Source organism: Triticum aestivum, chromosome 2D, assembly GCF_018294505.1.
Source record: "Triticum aestivum cultivar Chinese Spring chromosome 2D, IWGSC CS RefSeq v2.1, whole genome shotgun sequence".
Classification (NCBI taxonomy): Eukaryota; Viridiplantae; Streptophyta; class Magnoliopsida; order Poales; family Poaceae; genus Triticum; species Triticum aestivum.
The window spans coordinates 85,508,182-85,528,499 of NC_057799.1; the positions used below are offsets into that span (position 1 = coordinate 85,508,182).

A 20,318-nucleotide genomic window follows, 5' to 3' on the forward strand; every position below is an offset into this window, starting at 1 on the left:
TATTTTTTATATAAATTATGTCTGAACTATGTTGAATTCTTTGGTGTTTGCATGAACTTTAGAGGTAATTACACCGATGGTGTTTGAACTTGTTATGGATGTTCAGTTTAGTGCCTGAACTTGAAAAATACATTGAACTGGTTCTAAAACTTGGCTAGTGCGTGCAAATACGGTGCTAAACACACATGTAAACGTATATGCGCTGACGTGGCACCCCACCTGTCAGTATAGAAGAAAAAAAATGGAAGGTAAAATTATGCTCATTTGGAGCCGAACCGCGACCTCCTCTTTGATTATTTACGCGCTGACCACTACACCGAAGAAACAACAGTGCAAACTAAGGCGTGCACTACTTTATGTATGATAGCATGACTTTTGGTGCTTAAATAGGGCTGAATAGGGTGCCCATTTAGTACAGATTAACTTTTTTTAAAATGTTAAAAGTCTGTAAATTATAATTCATAATAATAAAAGTTAGATTCAAATATTTGTGTATTATTAATAATTACTTCCTGATACACAAATATTTGTGTCATTAATAATTACCTTGTGGTATAAAAATATTCGTGTGCACGTATTGCTAATTTAAAAAAAAGGCCCCATGTCATGTTGTGGATTACAAATATTTTTGGTACATAAATAGTAACCTCATGGTACACAAATATTTATGTGAAGATACGATAAATATATAGATATATGTAATAAAATAACTTACTAAAAAATGTCTTTAATTTTTAGAAATATTCACTTATTATTTAGAAAACAATAGTTTAAATATAAGCCATGAGTGTTTAAAAATGTTTAGTAAGTACAAACTTTTAAAGTATACAATCATGGATTATATTTAAGAATGTTCGTCAAATACAATTTTAAATGTTTAGTGAATACAATCCATACATAAGGTAATTATTAATAACACACGAATATTTGAATCTAAAATTTATTATTACGAATATAATTTACAGACCTTTTACATTTCTCTCTAAAAAAAATAACATGTCCTAAATGGCCCACTGGATGCAGCGCATTTAAGCACCAGAATCCTTTTTGTTTCCTCGCAAAAAAAAAGAATCTTTTTTGTTTATCATTCATTAAAGTAATCTTGCTTCGCCACTACAAGTGGCCCCATGCCATGTCAACAAATACGGGGCCACATCAACACACTACACGTCTACATATGAGATTAGCACCGTATTTGCACGAGTCAGCCAAGTTTTAGAACCACTTCAGCGTATTTTTCAACTTTAGGCACTAAAGTGAACATCCAAGGCAAGTTCAGACACCACTGATGTATTTACCTCTGAACTTTACCTGGTTTGTTAAAATCGGCTTTGAAATGCATGCAACTATGGTTGGATAGTCAGTTTCCGCATCAGTGTTCATGGACTAGTTCTCACGTGTCCACAGATGGAAATGGTGTCCAGTTTGAGGGTAGCACTGAAGATGCGTCGCCTCAAACCAAATGACCGGTACACAAAGTAACATCAAAATAAAAGTACGATCAGGATCATGCACTACGTCTACATGTGTTACTTTCTCTGCCACTGCCAAGCGCCGCCTTCCACTTGACGGCGACCTCCTCTAGCGCACGGCGCGACGGCCCCTCCGGTGACCACGCATGTGCTGCCGCTTTCTGCAGGTCCTCGGCCCGGCGCCGCAGCTTCTGACCCCCCTCCACGAGCTCCTTCACGGCGGTGGCGATCTCGTGGCGGGTCACCAAGCATCCGACTTCCGGCGGCACTCGCAATGCCACTCCAAGCTTCTCTTCCAAAATAACGGCGTTCATCCTCTGCTCCGCGTACAGCGGCCACGCGAGCATCGGCACTCCGCACCCCACGCTCTCCAGAGTCGAGTTCCACCCGCAGTGCGACACGAAGACGGCGGTCGCGGGGTGGGACAGCACGCGCACCTGAGGCGCCCACGCCGCGACGGCCAGGCCCCTGCCCCGCGTCCTCCCCAAGAAGCCCTCGGGGAGCCACGCCAATGGATCTTCCTCGTCGTCGCCGCCGTCGGTTCTTGGCATCCGCACGACCCAGAGAAACCTTTGGCCGCTCGCCTCGAGACCAGCCGCGAGCTCGGCCGTCTGCTCCACAGAAAGTGCTCCGCCGCTCCCGAAGGCGACGTACACCACAGAACCGACCGGCTGACGGTCGAGCCACTCCAAGCATGGTGACAACGCTCCCGCGTCGGCTTCGTCGGGATCTGGCCGCCGGACGAATGGCCCCACCGGGAACACCGGCGGGAAGAAGAACGCGTCTGCAACTTGCTCCGGTGCCGCCAGCCGCTTGAACGCTTCCGCGGTGCCAAGTTCCATCTCGTAGAACGTGTTCACCAACAGGCCATCGGCAGCGCGGATCCTCCGGCCCAACTCGACAACCTGCTCGTAACCCGGGTGCCTGGAACTGCCGCACCCGTCGGGGAGGTCCTCGCGGCACAGCGAGACGCCGCCGAGAAGCTCGAGAGGCACCGCGAAGTCGCGGTATTCGCCCGGGGCGGCGTCCTCGTGGAGCTCCAGGATGTGGCGCGTGAGGGCGACCAACGCCAGGTTGCTAGGGATGAAGAGGTACCCCGGGACGCCGAGCTCGGCGGCGACGGGCAGCGCCACGGAGCAGAGGAAGTCGGGCACCAGCGCGGCGAGCGGGGCGGCACTGGAGCCGTCGTTGATGGAGCGGAGGAGGGCGCGGATGTTGGGGACGGAGCGGCGGACGAGCTCCAGGAGCACGAACCCGTCGTGGGCGTCGGCGGGGAGGTCGTCCATCCGGACGGCGGGGAGCGCGGCGGTGGCGACGGAGGCGGGGAGGCGCGGGAGAAGCTGGCCTGCCGGGCCGGAGAGGTTGGTGAAGGTGACGATCGTGGCCGCGAAGCCGTGGAGCTCGACGAGCCGCCGCGCCAGCTCGGCCATTGGAATGAGGTGGCCGGCGCCGGGGCTGGCCAGAAGCACGACGTGCGGCCGCGGCCGCGCTCTGGGTGGCGCGGAGCCAGTGCTGGTCAACGACCCCATTCCGCCGACGGGTTAATTCTTGCGGTGCACCGTGCGTCCGTGAGCGAGATGCTGGTTGTGGTCTTGTGGATCTGGATTCCAAGGTCCGATCCCATTCGGCATGTTACGAGGTAGAGTATACAGTTTTTTGGGACCGTGCTGCGGAGGTGCCAGAATTAATCCCACATGCCTGGTCAGAGCCTCGCAGTCACAGCACCGCGAGGGAAGTCTGATTTAAATCTTGAGTTTGTAGAGAGCGACGCAAGAGCTGTATTATACCTACGGTTTTCTACGAGTTGAGAAGGGTTACGTAAAGACTTGCATATTTTAATTGGTGATTACCAGGGGCACGAGCCCACCCTAAAAATCCGGTGGGCAAAGTTTGATTAGTGGGAAGGAAAGCTCCGTACGCTTAGAGCATCTCCGACAGTAGCACAGAAGTTTCGCGCCTTAAAATAGTTTTAGCACGTCACTATAGCATTTTTAGTGCGTCGGACCCAACATTGGTTTACCAGATGCCCAAAAACGCGCGTCCAGAAAAACACGCAATGTAAGTTGTGAAGCATGCGCAATTCAGCGCCTCAAATTTGCATCATGCGATAGTGTTTTCCAGCGGGCGGCTAACCCTTTTTTGCACGCGCATTATTTTACAGCTTCTGCTGGAGCTGTCCGGCGCTCAAAAAACCCGAATTTTAGCGAGCGGATTGGGCGCCTGTTAAAGATGCTCTTACGTACTCCCTCCGTCTGGTAAAAAATGTACATATAGAATTTTAGGACAAATTATGAAGTGAAGTAAAAATGCATGGAAAAGGTACAAGCCACCATCTCTCTTCTTTTTAATTACCCAACCTCCAATGAGCTAAGTGCATATAAAAATTAAGAAGACCATGTGTAGAATGTTATTGGTCTTGATTACCGTGTGATAAGAAAGAAATGTTTTTTTCTACTTTGAAGTGCATTGGGAAGTTAGGAGTACACTCTTTTTATGAATAAAATTTATAGCCAAACGTACATCTTCACCGGACGGAGGGAGTAGATGTCTTCGTAGGTATATATTTTTGGCGACACAAGTGAATCCTGACATTTAAATCCTGAAGTCCATACTCTGACCACACGGGCAATGCTATACCTATGTAAAAAAGGTACGTAAGCTAAGGCCTTGTACAATGGGAGATGCTTAGGGGAGGTGTTTAGAGAAATAAACCAGATTTTTTTTAAGCACCGGTGCCTATTTGTACAGGGTAGACGCTTAACTAAGCGTCTATCCTGTAGAAATAGGCACCGGTGCTTTAGAAAAATTCGGTTTATTTTCGTAAGCACCTCTATAAGCATCTTTCATTGTACAAGGCCTAACAGGGTGTCCAACGTGGGGGTTATTATCGGGTATAGAGAGAGGGAGAGGCCCGCCCCCCTGAAAATCAGGGGGAGAAATTAATTGGTTGGAAGGATTACGTAAAGCTGCGCGTAAAATGTTCCGTTGGTGTAGTATTATCGCTGACCACACCGATCCCAGTCCTTTTCGACCTTCAGGCGTGTTTAGGAGTGAATTTGATGATGTTGCATTGGGAGACTCGGATTGCTAACTTTGACCATCATCACTGCAGCAGCTTGGCCTCCGCGTACTGCATGGTGGAAACGCCTCAACCACCATAGCGTCGAGCCCGTGCATGGCTTGCTGCTGCTGCCGAGTCGTGATGAAGCTCAAGAAGCCGGCGGCGGGGCAGAGTCGCGAGTGTCGTCGTGGCGCAGGTAAATGATGGAGCCCCCTGCTATGGCATGGTCGGCTGCGTGCTACTGGCCGACGCGGTCGTGCACATCAGGATCCCCTCGAGCAGCGCATGTTCCATCATTATTCATTGGCAACCACGCGCCTAGGAGCGTGCACGGACAGACGTGGATTTTTGAAGCTCAGACTTCCGAACACCTGTTATTCTTACCCTCCAACATTACTTTAACAACTATGCTACACAACTAACTTATTACATGATTTTTTTTCTATTTTTTGTTTCTTCAAAACAAAACAACAGACAAACCTTAAAACTTTGCAGGACAACAATACATTCTTACTACAATGTGGGGAAAAATCAGATTTTTTCGTCCAACATAAATAGAGAAAATGAGATTTTCTTTTTGAGTAAAAAAATATCATTTTTAGTATATATGATTCAGAAAAAAACCTTAAAGTTATTTCCTACATTATAGTTAGAATGTTTTGTTGTCCTGTAAAGTTTGAAGTTCATACGCAAGTTCATATGTTGTTTCATTTGAAAGAAGCAAAAAAGACAAAAGTGCTAGCACGAATCGCGGTGCAGAAATGGATGGCTAGATAAGGGAATGTACCAATGCCTGTGCTTTGATAAATGTTAACCGTACATGGACGACGTGTGCCTTCTTATGTACTTTTAATTTTTGGTTCATGTGTTATTAATCCTGAGTATTTATTCCACCCAATCAAATCTAATTGAAATGTATTGGAACTGATTTCCGCAGCAACACGCGGTGTATCATCTAGTTTCCCTAATTCTCGAGAATTTGGAGGAACCCTAGGTTATTACTCCTTCTGCAAAGAAGTATAAGAGCATTTAGATCACTAAAGTAGTGATCTAAATGCTTTTATATTTCTTTACAGAGGGAGTATATGATTAGAATGTGGTAATGTATTTGATCTATATAATCTTGTTGTGATGATTATTTTCACTGTGTTGTGTGAACGTTGAATGCATTATATTTGACCCATGACGTTTAGTGATCTAAATGCTTTTATATTTCTTTACAGAGGGAGTATATGATTAGAATGTGGTAATATATTTGATCTATATAATCTTGTCGTGATGATTATTTTCACTGTGTTGTGTGAACGTTGAATGCATTATATTTGCCCCAAGTGAATGTCATGGATGTCAATGGCACGGTGGTGATAGAAATTGCCTCTCTCCTTAGTGGACCTTTGGTAAGGGAACAGCCGAGATCTATATGCATTAACTAAATCCAGGGGCGTTAATCATCATCATACTTGGCTACATCTATGGAGGGATGATGATAGTTTTGCGTGATACAGAACTACGGAATTAGTGCATATCTTATTATTTGCTCCGCCCTCACAAAAACATACATCAAAATGATGAAATATTTAAACATTCACTATCATTATATACTAGTGGGGAATCCAGAGCTCTCGAGAATACCTTAATGCAATTCCTATACTACTCTTCCTTTCTCTCTCACACCCCTCTTTTACTCTAATTACAAACACATACGTCACTTGACTTGACATGGTTTGAAATGTGCACTATAGTTCTTTGCTCACAAACACTACAATAACTTGCAAGCATCGCACGATGAACCTCTAGGTTGCAAGCACAACACGAGACCACTAGGCACTTGCAAGCACAACACGACAACCTCTGAAGGTGCAAATGACCATTTCCTTCGTCTCTTTCTGGGATCGCTACTACCACTAAGCAAGCAACTACCAGATTGTTTAGTCTCTCCCATCCAAACTTACTAACATAAATCTTATCTGGCTGACATTCTGAGATGGCAAATGAACCCTTTTTATTGCAGTTTTGTATGAGCGAGATCAAACGGTGGTAGTTTTAAACTATCTGTCATGTCACTCCAAAGAAACTACCACCCCTCACAAGTAAAATTGCTAGCAAAATCATTCACAAATGCCACCACTCCTGCTGAACGTTCGCCAGCTAAGGGGGTCCTTCAGCAATCATTACCAATTTATTAATTTTGATTTATGTTGGTTCTCAGGGGCACATGTTCCATCTATCCATGTATGAAGACTGGTATCACAATCTCGATGGACCCTTTGATAATAGCTAGGAAATTTTGGAACCTCAACATATTTACAAAGCTGTTGCCATGACTCCTAAGACCCTTCAGTAATCCCTTGAAAAGTTCGTGGCAGTTGCCCCTAGCAATTAACCGAAGACTCCTGATTCTGTGCTCAAGTCTACATCAAATTCTAAAACCAAGACAGGAATCAGTAGAAGTCAAGCACTCCTGTGATGGTGATCGGAGGGTCGATCAGTACACGTTTCGCTTGTCCTGATGAAAACAGCTGCGGCAGCATGTTTGCTTCCTTTGGTGCAACACCAGGGGCTGTCCAAAGAGTAACATGTGGCCAGTCATTTTTGGAATCGATCTTCTCGCCATTTACAGTTCCAAGTTGTGCCTCGAGAGCAGCCATCTTATCAGTGTAGAGGAAGGCGTTAAACGACACTGGGACTTCCTGGTTCTGGTAGACTCCATAGCTAGCAACTGCAGCTACACCATGGGCTCTTTTGTGGGCAAGGGTGACATGAGCCTTGCTTAGGTTATCCTCCACTTTTATGCCGTTGAGAAAATTGTTTACATCACCATCATTTTCGCCCAACTGTTACAGTTACCCAATGTGTAAATGGTTAAATTAGAGAATCATCCATGACTGCTGCATGACGACAAAACCTAGCGGCAGCAGTCACATGACTACAAAAACTAGAACTGGGAAAGTTCATACACCTTAAGGACTAAGTTGAGCGCATATCTTACCTTTCGGAGAAGGCTCAATATATCTGCCTGGGGTACTGTAACCGCAGCAAAAACGATATTCCCAAACCTTCGCTTTGCAGTATCAGGAGTTTTGACATCACCTTTTGCAACAGCCTTCAACTGTTCCAGTACTTCTTTCACCGCAACATCAAATGGAACCTAATAAATGAGAACATTATAACAAAAGAAACGCATCCTCTCTTTCTGTGCAGTGAAATTTGTAAACGTCACAGTAAACAGCTTCTTATGATTCCACAGAATACCAGTGCAAGTCCCTAATTAAAGGTCATCATTTATAAACTACAAATTGCAAAACCATTCTATTGCCTAAACACAGAAAGTAAATCTAGAACTAACATGGTTACCTGAATGGAGGTAAGATAATTAGCATTCCTTGACAAGACCACACGTAGTCTTTTCTCCCACTGAGCCCATTCTTGAGCATATGAACCTTTTGATGGCTCCGCTCTGATATGACATTATTGTGAAAATCAGCCAGCATACAAATAATCATGAATTTGATAATGCGTCGCTAGTTATGAAAAAAATGACAGCTGAAACTGCACGAAGTTTGTACTCCGAGAAGGGTGTACAATGAAAACTGCTTAACAGTTTCATACCTCCCATGCCTGCTTTGATGCAGTCTGAATAAGCTCATTCCCTCGTCTAAGATAGTTTTGACATCACCAGGCAATGGAGCTCTGCATGAAATTTAAGTAGCAAACTAGCAATTCAGTGGATACAAGTACGCAAAGCAACATATCAATCAGAATGTACGAAGAGGACGTAGCCATTTTCTCTGGCACATGATATGAAAAACCGCACATTTATCTGGATAACAAATGTATTGAACAAGTTGTCTTCCTAAATGTTTAATCAAGTGAAAATAAAATAAATGTATAGCTCTACTAACATGGTATTGTAGAGACATGGAATGAAAAATGGATTGCCCAGCCATATAAAAGAATGGGGCAGACAGCATCAAGAATATAAGAAACAGGACATTTCATAAACTAGTGGCGGAAATAGTAACATTAATCTTACCTCTCTGGCTTCAGGAGAGGCATCTTAACCAAAGAGCCAAAACGCTCATATAATTCACTTTCAAATTCTCTTCGGGACTGAAATTAGTTTATTGATGAACATTGATAATTTGGTATATTCCAGCAGGAGTTGAAACAGTTTTTCATTAAATGTACATACCTTGCCATCATAGAGGTTGTAAAACATTAGCAAAATATAGCCAGCATTTGGTGATGCTTTGTCCAGATTTCCCTTTTATAAATTATGGAAACAATTTAGAATGTATAACGGTGAGTATCAACAAACTTGTGTAAGAGCAAATATCGTGTACATACCGGATGATTGACCCGTTGGAGTACACGAAACATGAAAACAGCAAGAGCTTCAAGAGAGAATGGATTTGAATCGGTGCCTGTTGATTCAAGGAACAAGAAGAAAACTTATGAAACTTATTCAAGAACAAGGCATGACCAGTTGTAAACAGAGATGTATGCAATAAAATTTGTAATGTCGATCCAGAATTTTAACAATCCCCTTGCAGGATATATGGAAGAGTGGATTTTCAGAGGACGAGCGCCTTCAGTATCTTTATCTGGGCCATTAAATCCGGACTCGTGATTCTGGAACCGTTGACCATCTGGATTTTCGCACAGTTGATTTGTTGAATACAAGTAGCAAACGCGTAAGCGGTGGCATAGGGATGCAACACATGCTGTGTTGTTTCCTTCCAAGGGACAGGGGCTGGCGCTGGAAAGGGTGGTGATGCAAAGGAACTGGACCGACATGGGAGGCTCTACTGCCCGGCCGGGATGCTGGCCCTTTCCTCTATTTCTGCCGATGCCCACTCTCTCTCTCTCTCTCTAGACAGCGCTATAACTCCGACGACGAAAAAAAAATCAACATTCTTCTTCTTTGCGAGGAAAAGGTCTAGATCCATCATGGTCTGCTGGAGTTCATCCCAACACAGATGTGGTGCTGGGCTGCAACACCAGGAGTGAAGGCAGTAACCAAAGAATGGAGCTATGGAGCTCGTGACTCTGTCGTCTTCATGAGGGTATTGCTTATGTCCGCTAATGGAGGTGGCAGGAGTGCACGATGGTCGTGGAGATTGTTTAAGGTGGCGAGGCACCAGATCTGGCAGCGTAGACACCAACCCTGCCAAGATCTCAGCCGGCATTAGTGTGGCCTTTGGTTCCGTCAGTTCAGAATTGATTGTTCACGGCAGGGTAGATTCAACCAGTTGTTTCTGTATATTACTATTCTCTTACCTGGTGTTATAACCGGACCATATCTTACCTAATTGAGTTTTTCTAGGATTCAGGGGCAATATGGTCATATTTGTGCCATGCCAATCTTGGAGGTTAGTTTTGAGGATTTTGTCTGACCTGTACAAGTCAGATCGTAAATCTGGTGGTGAACCAGTGCATGTGTTCTTGTTGAAATTTGGTTGGACTCCAATTCCTGATAGTTATCTATTTGTTCATGCGTTAGGGCCTCTAAATCCAGAGTCTCACCACTGATTGAATGGATTCAAATGGAATCGACACTAATTGCAAATTGGTTCTCACTTAATTGAGTTACTGCATAACGGTGATGCTTTGTTCATGTTAATGCGGCAATGGTTCATGTCGTGAGAAATTTTTGATAAAAAGTGGTGATTTAGGCGTAAAGTTTTGATACTCAAAATATTGATGTCTTGTGCAGACCTGCTGTTAACTGCAGATCATGACACTGTTAATTTAGATTAGTCAAGCTCAAGCCAATATTGCAGCGAGCCTTTTCTCCTTGAAAAAAACAATCAATGGTGATGTCAATTGCAAATCTTAATCACAAACTATTCAAATTTTGAAGTAAGACCCATGTATGTGTGTCAGTGGGCATGCCCCGGCACAGAAACATGTTTGGCCGCATTGACTGCCGTGGCCCATGAGCCAGGCCACCCTTCTGCGGATGAAATAGGACATCAAGTAATCAATCTTCCCTACCTATACTGCTGGTGAATATATCAACATAGCCGATCCCAATGCACCTGTGCGGACATGATTGCGAGCTATCAGGTGCTCGTCCACCAAAAGGACTTATTGGGAACCTAAGCCCCTATTGTGGCAAGTCAATAAGAGGCCTCAAGGAGACTATTAATGAAGTCATGGGGTCCACATGATCTCTAGATTGATTTGAGTGCGATGTGTCAACACAATTCAAACAGATGCAAAAGTTCCCAGAGAAATGCAATTTGATGTTTCTCTTTTGAGTTCCTTGCGAAATGAAAAATAAATAATGAAGCACAAGTTACCTTCAGAATCAGGAATAACAGGAACAGCAGCAGCCTTTGTCATCCCACACATATCCTCAATCTGGAATAAATGATTTATCAGTTCAGTTCTTCCTATATTGTCAGAACCAATTTTCAAGGGGAAACAAAGCAAGGAAACAGTAATCTTGCCTGCCGCCAGACTTCCTCATTTGGTGCATTTTTATCAGCAAGGGTTATTCTAAATGGTTTCTTTTTTCGCTCATCAGCAACCTTTTGCCAGTATCTTCCTGTAAGGGTGGACAGTTAACAAAATGGTCAAATAAATAATGTATTACTTTGGCCGAAATATAACACCTAAAACAGCAGGAAAATTCTGAAGCAATAGGTAGCGACACAAAATTTGTGGCAATCTGAAAAACACTGACACTGATATACTGATAAATCTCTACTGCTATAATGCGGCAGTTATGAAATTGGATTTGCCACACTTCTTTTGTTTTCTCGTCAACACAACATTGGCAGTCCATTTCTCAGCTATCTACCAGGCATGCAGACGCGTAATCGAACAGCTAAGAACTACCGGATTCGCTCCCTGTTCTGGCGTCCCAGGGGCATACACATGCCAAACTCTGTGTACAATAATAAACAGAACAAAATATTCAAACTACATCGGCATCCCATGCGAGGGGCATTAAGAATATTCCTGCCACCTCATAATATGCATGTGCGGCACCGGCACAGCAACATTACTTTGCGTGTTTTGCCCCTCTCTGTATGTAAATAATACTAGCTCTGAACATGTTTATTGGTCCGAAAGTGCTCCGGAGATGTAAACTGGGGATAATGTTCTATCTCTAATCAAGCTGGCTAAAGTGGTCTACTGTCCATGGAAAATTTATTTCTTGGCAAAAAGCAAAGCTTATCAGCTGCTCTTTAGAGAATAATGAATAATATCTTTGTCAGACCAAGGCACACACCAATAATCAATTATCGTGGTGAACAATAGGGTAGTCCTAGAGAAGGCACAGCTGTGATGATCGACTATATGTGACCACTAGAAAGCTGGAACAATTGAACGCATCCACACTCCAGTTTGTAGATCTAAGAACAAGTTGGGCCCGATGAACATCACTAGAAAATGTTGCCAAATGTTCCATACCTTTAGTACGATCTCCCATCAAACTATGAAGAGGACGATTATCACCAAGGCCACCGGGCGTGTTTAATATTTGCTCACATAAAGCAGACTTCGCACAACCAGGTATACCTGAAAGAAGAATAAACATGACAAAAGAAGATAATGAGCAATAGTAATTAGTAAGCGAGAAATGTTTGGCAGCAGATATATTTTATCAAAAACTGTTTCAGGTATGAACCAGGTGTTGCATGACTTCATATGATACGTTGATAATAGATATAAGGAGGTAATATATATACAAACACGGCATTACTGAAGAAAACAAGGTTTGTCTGGCATTGAGGCATACTGACACCAAACTTAGGGCCTATACGGTCTGGCATAAAGCATATGCTCATTGGATTTATAAGCTTAATCCAAGCAGCCAAAGACCAAAGAACAAGTATTTTATGCTTACGGATATGAACATCTGCTAGTACCCAACTTCTATGGCTAATTAATCTGCTTTATCTGGTTTATAAGCTATTAAGTTCAATAGCTGACATAAGCCAAAGCCACGCCAAATAGGGTTCCTACATCTTATAAATGCTCAAGCATGTTCAAAAATTCAGAACCAAGAATCTGTCGTCCTTTTTCTATCTTTCTTGAGCAGTGGTAAACATTCTCAGTATCCCTATTATTACAATCACCGAGTACAATTGAAAATCAATAATCTTTAAGTCTCAGAATCTGGTCGAAATCAAAATTACCAGGAAAGAAGACAATAAGGCCCTCAGTTTTCGAAACAACGTCCAGGGATGTCGACGTAGGACTAGAAGGAGCTGTCCCACGTTCTGGCTGAAGGTCACCCTCTTCATCTCTCTGTGCATCAAGTATGGCCAAGAAATTTTCTGTTTGAACCAAGTCACCAGCAGCCCCTATCAAAGCCTGGTTTGCAGGACTACGCTTAGCATATTGTTCAAGGAAAGGTTCTGCTTCGCTAAGATATGTTGAGGATGGCAGCTGCTTATTTTGATACTTTCTTCTGATGTATACAGCCCTACAATGGGTAACCAGTTTAATTAACACAAACGTTTGCAAGAAACTAAGGATACATGCTATGAAGAGAGAATTTAGCAATATACCATTCGTCCAACATTTTGGTGAGCTCTTTCTGCTTACTTGCTGATGTTCCCCAAATCTTCATTTGCCTATTAACAAATTCAGGAACATTAATATCAGGGAAAGCACTGTTTGTATACGGTACAAAAGCAGCAAGACCATGTAATTAGTCACAATTGGCAACTCAGCTACAGCAATTACATGTGGTAGAATCTTCAAGCATGAAATCATCACTTGCCGAAGGAAAATTCTTGAATTTCACAAAGTTATAGACATCTGTGTGTCCCTGCCTTATAGGTATTGTCATTCGCTGTTATATATATACCAACTAGGTTGAAGGCTGGAGGATGTGTTACAACTGTTTTCTGAAATTACATAAATTATGGAGAGCACGAAACTAAACCAGCAATTATAAAGTTCACAAAATAGTTAATTGTCTCAATTGGCATTGATTTCCTATCAATTGTTCATAGAGAAGCAGAGGTGAAGCTTGAAAGTTGGATAAGAGATTGGCCTACATGGCATACCTCAGGTAATAAGTTCTATACGCAGATGGGCCATCTTTGAAGAGGGTGGACAGGCCATTCCGAATTAAAAATGTCCTTATCTGTCAGGTAGAAATACAAGAAAATTCTTAGAAAAAACATATTCAGCAAAGTTAAACCTATACAGTTGTAGACCTCTCCCATGTGCAAGAATAAAGAATCTACTGAAGGAAAGGGAGTCCATAGAGAAATGTCAGGGGGAGATCCGCAGGAAGTAACAGGAACGCACAACCATAAGCATATTAGTACCATTGCAAAACTTAATTACCAAATTCAACATGAAAGTAACCAATCCCAAGTAAACAGCATAGTATTCATATCTCAAGAAGTTGACCAATCAGCCAAGTCCCAAAAGAAGCTGAAAACGATAGCAAAGTACCTTATAGGTCAGAAATTTGAGTTTAACCATCAAATTTGAATCCTCATCAGCCAGACCATCCTTACTTGACAAACTTGAATCCAAAGCACCATTGATATTTCTCAGTAAAGTGTTACTGTCTTTGGAAAGTTCAGCAGCCTTCTTATTATTCGCCTTGAACAGGTTTACATCAACGAAGAAACCTAACCATGAAACGTAGATCAGTCAAAGGCACATCAGTGCATGTATTAATTGCAAGAGCTAAAAATTGATTGTCATGAGAGGTGAAAGTTTTATATAAGAAAAGGTTCAACTTACCTCTGTACAGTGGCCACAACTCTTGATTTTTCCTATAAAGGGAATGCAGGATTCATTAGACCTAATAAATCTCAAAAAGAGAAGCATAAAGAAAATACTTCCATAAGCTAATGAGATAACTCTCTCCAATTCATATTACAAGGCGTAACTTAGTCAGGAGTGGGAATTCAATAAGCCCATTAATAGTATAGGAAAATGACCATGGTAGCCATGAAGTCATTGTCTATGGAAGGAGAAAACAATTAGTACAAGTATTTAACCATAAAAATGAAGGGAGATGAGAGATGAATGGTGGCAAAAGCGACAAAAAATAGTTACTTCCAAATGCAGGCCTTATATTTTTAAGAAGGGTGCAAAATTAAACTTTATAGTTTGATGAAATGGAGGGAGTCATACACAAGTATGATTTCACAAGCTTACCTCATCTCTTGCTGATAGCGTCTAAAAACAGAATCACTGTACACATGGATAACCATCTTGTAACACAAGTTATCATTTGAAAGAGAATCAACCTTTTGATAATTCCAGTAAGATTTGAAAGATGCAGAGAAATTTTTCCGCTTCATCAGACCAATCATCTCCTGTAACAGTCCAGAACAGGAAGAATTACCATATAACAAGCTATTGGCTTACTGGTGTTGCAGTTAACATGCATTTAGAATGGGAGTATCTCTATTACAGTCAAGAACAATCTATTGTTGGACAAGAACCAATAAAATCTGCTAACCTGTAATTTCTTAGTTGCATAGTCCGTGGGATGTGCTTGCAAAAAATGAGTGACAACTGATTTATCAGCATTTCGAGACTGAGCCTCAAGACCACTGTATCCAAACCAATCACGGTGGTCTGGACACATTGAAGATCCAACATTTTCAAGAAGGGATTTAATTTGCTGTCATGTAAAAGTAGAAGTTACAGCAAGGTAGAACCAATACAAAGTTAAGACAAAGCACGAAGGAGAGGAGAATACCACTTCACAGCATTAAATATTACCTGCTTCTCATCTGACCTATTAGCAGCACATATGTCTCGTAAACTTGGTCCTAAATCAGAGTCACCTGCATATAATAGTAACTCTGTGAATCAGTAGACATATAAAGTGTTTACAACTTCACAGATAAGAAGTCTCAAACAATCTCGGAACACGATCAAATGCATCAGAAAATCTTTGTTAGGATAGATGCATATTGTACTACTTGAGAAGAATTGAACGATTGTGATTAACCTCTGTGATCTACAGATCCAACCATGATATATCAATTGCTAATGATTACAAAATAGTTATGCATGTAATGTGTAGGCATTTTTTTTGGAAAACGGCAAATCTCTGTATCTGTATCGGACTATCAGAATATGTATTTGACTATAAGCATTGGTGTTGCAGAGTTTAGCTCAGAGTCGGAAGCACACTAAGTGACTGGCAGGATTAGCACTGCCATGGTATAAAAACTACAAATATAATAAAACCAAAAAAAAAGGAAGCCTGGTTTTCTTTATATGAGAGGAAGTCGACTTCAACTTTTTTTTAAAGAAGACACTCAATATTTAGATGAAAGCTTGGTCAAGGTCATCTATAGATAAACCGAAACCTTCCTAAATAACTCATCTATTCACTCAAACAACAAGATAGATTCATTATAGTGGCTTACCTCCATCTAATGAAGGTATTGGAAAGTTCCTCAAAACCTCTTCCATTTGAACTGAACTTTCACGACTAACAATACGGGCAACCAGACCTTCAAGAATCTCACCCTGCACCATTACATGATCCTTTGACCCTAGAACAAATAGTTAGTACTTTGATAGTGGGGAGAGATAAAAATATACCAGACCAGTTTAGAGCAGCAATGTAGACAAAAGAGTATCAGGAAAAAAGAACTTTCAAGATAGTCATACCGGGCACAGATATGTCAGCTATTTCATCAAGGGCTTTGCATACAGGTGTGGCAGTACCCTCTTCACACAAAGCGTCATAGGCAGCAAAGAATGAAGTGGCAGATTTCCTAATGGAGATGTAGACAGAAAGCATAACAACGTTATGAGCGGACCCGGCGCCGAATGAATATGTGCATTCATCCCAAAGTGATACTTGCATGCGATCAAACAGATGAATGAAATGAAAACTGTTCGGTGACAGGCACCAAGAAAAATCTGTAGGACAATTTCTAGCAATAATGCAATATAGACAGTTCACTTAAGAGCTCCAAGAGGATGCACATCAACGTAACAGTTGATGATACACAGGAGAACAGAACAAGAATTTAGTAACTTCACAAGCATAGGTTGGCTGATTTTCATATTCAAGCAACAATCTAATGTGGCAAACATATTAACACAGCACTTGCTTTTGAAACACTGGACGGTTGCAAAACATGGGATGTCACAATTAAGAAGTAGATTGGAGGTCTTCTCTCTTCTGTACAGTGCGACTACATGAGGTACCATTATTAAATAAATAAATTGTACCAAGTCTTCCACCCTCCCTTAGTCCCATTAAATGGGCAATGCAGATATCATGTCAAACACTGTGGGTGTGCATATATGAGCGTCTGCATTTGTACTGTTTTTCTAAAAGTATATTGTGTCAAACAAGGCAGCCAAACACTATAGGCGGAGAACCTTCCACGCATGAAGTTATCAGATAGGCACCTTGTGGAAAATAGCCAGACATGATTTGTTGGTAGCCGCCATTTCCGACAAAATGAAATCACCTCTGGGGTAGAATAGAACTGAGGCTTGCCATGGCCCAATTCTGTCACAGCTGTAACCACAGCTGCACAAAAGCCAAAATATAATTGATATAACATCATACCAAAGGAGATTATCAATAATGAGGAAGTTGATGAACTGGAACAAATGCAGCAGGTGACTTCATACTTCAGAAGGAAAATGTAAGAATAATGCAGCATTTACAGCTTGAATGCAATATCAGAATGAAATTATGGCGAACAAAGTATACATTGAACAGTGAACACTTTAGTCAGGAGAAAAATAGGCATACCATAATCATCCTTTGGCCTTTGCCCATGGTCTCCTAATACAGCTGTCACAAGTTCCATTGAAATACATATTCGGTTTTTCTAGAAGCACAAAACAGGGGCAAAATCAGAAATCTTAAGAGAACTGCTGAGAACAAAAGGCACAGATGATAAAGAATGCTTGATTGTGCTTAATTCCAACAAACTAGCTCCAACAGTCAAATAAGCACCAAGGCGATTTGTGATTTAATTGGAAAGCATTAGATTTTATATTTGCTTATGTGAGTTTGTACAAATTTGGAAAGATGTCAAATTAAGGAGCTGGGATAAAAAAAATCAAAGTGCAAATATATATATATAATAATAATAATTACCCTAGTTGCACTCATACTGTAAGCTAAGACTTCACAGTGGATAGTAACATACACATATCCCTAGACTATGTTACTACCTTCATAGTGGGTAGTAACATAAGTGTGGTGTCATGCAAAGCTTCATTTATTAGGTTATAGACTCATATTGCATTGGGACATGTGATGTTACGGTAACTAGCTAAGTTACTCAAACTACCTCTCTCCTCATTAACTCATTGCCACATAAGCAAATTTGCTGAGTTGAACTCGATGTTACTGCTGAAGTTACTCCCACTGTGGCTAGTCTAAAGAATTGATGTGTATCAAGTACTGAAAGGCCCAGACACAGGAACATGGAGAACAAAAGTCAACACATGAAATTCTTGACAAAAGCTGCAATGGGTGTGGAATACCTCGAGAAAATCATTGAATTCCGCTTGCATTTTAGGAGCTTTGCCGCCCCAAGCTTCATGAAATAAGCGACCCAGGACAAAAACGCCCACGGCGGTGAAGCTACAAGCAGAATTTATGCCTTCAGTCAGAACACAAGTAGCTCAAGGAAAATAATGCAGATAAAAGAACAGAGCGTACATATTTCCAAAGCTGTTCTTGGCATATGCACCACCACGGTGACCAGCATACATGAATAGAGATCCTGAGTGCTTTTGCGTAACCTGGAAAAACAAAATATCTTAGCAGGATATACACTTCTTATTAGGCAGCAGGGTAATCACATCGAACAAACAGTATAGACTCTAGTTTTAGTTCCCAAAAGGCAATTAATTAGAAGGAAATGACGAATTAGATATACCTCAATGGTAGCTAATCCCTGCGACACGATCTCAATCATCCGAGTTCTTTTCTGCAATCACACAGGTGGGGTCACAGTGAAAATTCTAGTTAATATTCCATTTACTAAATGGGAATAAGAGACACTAAATGAGCCAGATCCCACTGTTACTAAAATATCTCCTGTATAGTTAGCTCATTAACATATTCTCATCAAAAACAACTAAATACGTTCATATTAATCAAACCCATCAAGGTCTATAGAGCTACATTGCAGATTGCAGACATCATGTTCAAGCATACAATGGCTGAAAGTACAGTGGAGTGCATGGATTACTCAGCAAAAAAAACTCTTATATCACAAATGCCATGGAAACCTATCAAAGTGAGCAATACTGATTTAAAAAGTTGGAAACTAGGCTCCTTTTACTCTTTTAGCATTGCGGTAGATTCTGATAATTCCGTTGAACCACTTTTAGATATTCTTATTATATTTTGTTTGTTGTGTCCCAAATCATACAAGGACAATCACTGGAAAACTAAATTTATCTATTGATCTGATTTACTAAAAGGAGTAATAGACTTTCAAGTTTCAACACGCTCTTGTCAAACACATCAACCGCAAACTAAGCCCAAGTGTAGCAGGACAATTAAGGTGGCCTGTCTTATAACCATTATAAAGTATGGCTACTGGAAACAGCGGAACAAGGTCGCAAATCATGATGTTCAAGGTCTATACAGCTACAATGCAGACTGCAGACATCATTCTCAAGCATCCAATTGGCTGAAAGTACAGTGGGGTGCATGGATTATACTCTGATGAAAAAACTCTGTTTCTGCACAGTGGAATAGAAACCTCGAAAAAAAATGAGCAATACTCTTTTAGCATTACGGTAGATTATGAAGTTCCATTGAACCGCTTTAGATAGCCGTGTGTTGCATTTATTGTGTTCCAAAACCATATGAGAACAGTCAGTGGAAAACAGAATTTACGGATTAATCAGATTCTCTAAACAGAGTAATAGACTTCTCACACGTTCTTCTCCAAACCAACTTGTAAACAAGCACATCACATCAAACGCAAACTGAGCCCAAGTGTACCAGGAATATTACGGTGGGCAGTCCCATCAACTACTCATAATGTTGAGTAATTAACTATGAAGTTGGGTCAATGAATGGCTACAGGAAACTGTGCAACTAAACCGCTACTCGTAATGTGAACACCGAGCAGTTCCCCGACGGTTACTCAGGACACACTCGCGTTGTCACAAGGTGATCGAAGCAACGAGCAATTCAACAAACACCATGAGGGGGACCCAAGCAGCCACGCACCTCCTGATCAGATTTCTCGTTCTCGAACTTGGGGTAGAAGGTGGCCCTGATCTGCGCTTCGGTGAAGGTGTTGTTGTCGACCGAGAACTCCGCGGCCCCCTTGATCAGCCTGGAGAGCTTGTCGCCGGCGCCGCCCTGCTCGGCGGCGGTGACCGCGGAGGACGAGGACGAGGAGGCCGAGGTCGCGTAGCCCCTGGGCACCCACACCTGGGCCGCGCCTGCCGTGCTCGGCGCAAGGGCCATCCTCTCGACGGCCGCGGACGAGGGGGCGGGGGCGGCCTTCGGCTTCCATCTCTGCTGCGTCTGCTTGCCCTGCGGGAGACGCGGTTAGGGTTTGGGAAGCTCGAGAGGAGGAGGAGGAGGAGGAGGAGGAGGGAGGAGGGGCGTACGTGGTCGCGGCGAGGAGGCATTGCGAAGGGCGGGGCGGGGAGGAGGAGGGGGAGGAACCGCCTGGGGCTGTGGGAGAGAGAGAGGGAGAGCGACATATAAGTGCCGGGCACGACGCCGGGGCGGGGGATGGAAGTCGGTGGGGATAGTTGCGCCGCCGAAGGCACGGCGGGTTCAGGAGGGTTTAGCGGCGGTGGCAGGAATGCAATGCTAAGACTTG

General features: G+C 42.5%; 2 protein-coding genes across 3 annotated transcripts; both read right to left on the minus strand.

Moving 5' to 3' along the window:
• Nucleotides 1–1,289: 1,289 nt before the first annotated feature.
• LOC123048865 (hydroquinone glucosyltransferase-like) lies at nt 1,290–3,134 on the minus strand. The gene has a single exon (XM_044471889.1). It carries the CDS (start codon nt 2,999–3,001, stop codon nt 1,508–1,510), a length of 1,494 nt encoding a protein of 497 aa, XP_044327824.1. The 5' UTR covers nt 3,002–3,134; the 3' UTR covers nt 1,290–1,507.
• Nucleotides 3,135–6,693: 3,559 nt separating this feature from the next.
• LOC100037552 (tRNA ligase 1) lies at nt 6,694–20,318 on the minus strand. 2 transcript variants are annotated; one of them, XM_044474795.1, is made up of 27 exons: nt 20,101–20,318; nt 19,712–20,014; nt 18,402–18,452; nt 18,182–18,264; nt 18,004–18,103; nt 17,261–17,339; nt 16,909–17,032; nt 16,156–16,262; nt 15,909–16,037; nt 15,253–15,317; nt 14,987–15,151; nt 14,680–14,840; nt 14,260–14,291; nt 13,963–14,144; nt 13,566–13,645; nt 13,062–13,127; nt 12,687–12,976; nt 11,959–12,066; nt 10,989–11,086; nt 10,839–10,899; nt 8,881–8,957; nt 8,726–8,797; nt 8,567–8,643; nt 8,143–8,223; nt 7,888–7,990; nt 7,523–7,681; nt 6,694–7,367 (listed from the first exon to the last, which is right to left on the minus strand). In XM_044474795.1, exons 1-27 carry the CDS (start codon nt 20,194–20,196, stop codon nt 6,975–6,977), a joined length of 3,342 nt encoding a protein of 1,113 aa, XP_044330730.1. In that variant the 5' UTR covers nt 20,197–20,318; the 3' UTR covers nt 6,694–6,974. The 2 variants fall into 2 exon arrangements, with proteins under 2 accessions (XP_044330730.1, XP_044330729.1); XM_044474794.1 differs by having other exon boundaries at nt 19,712–20,023.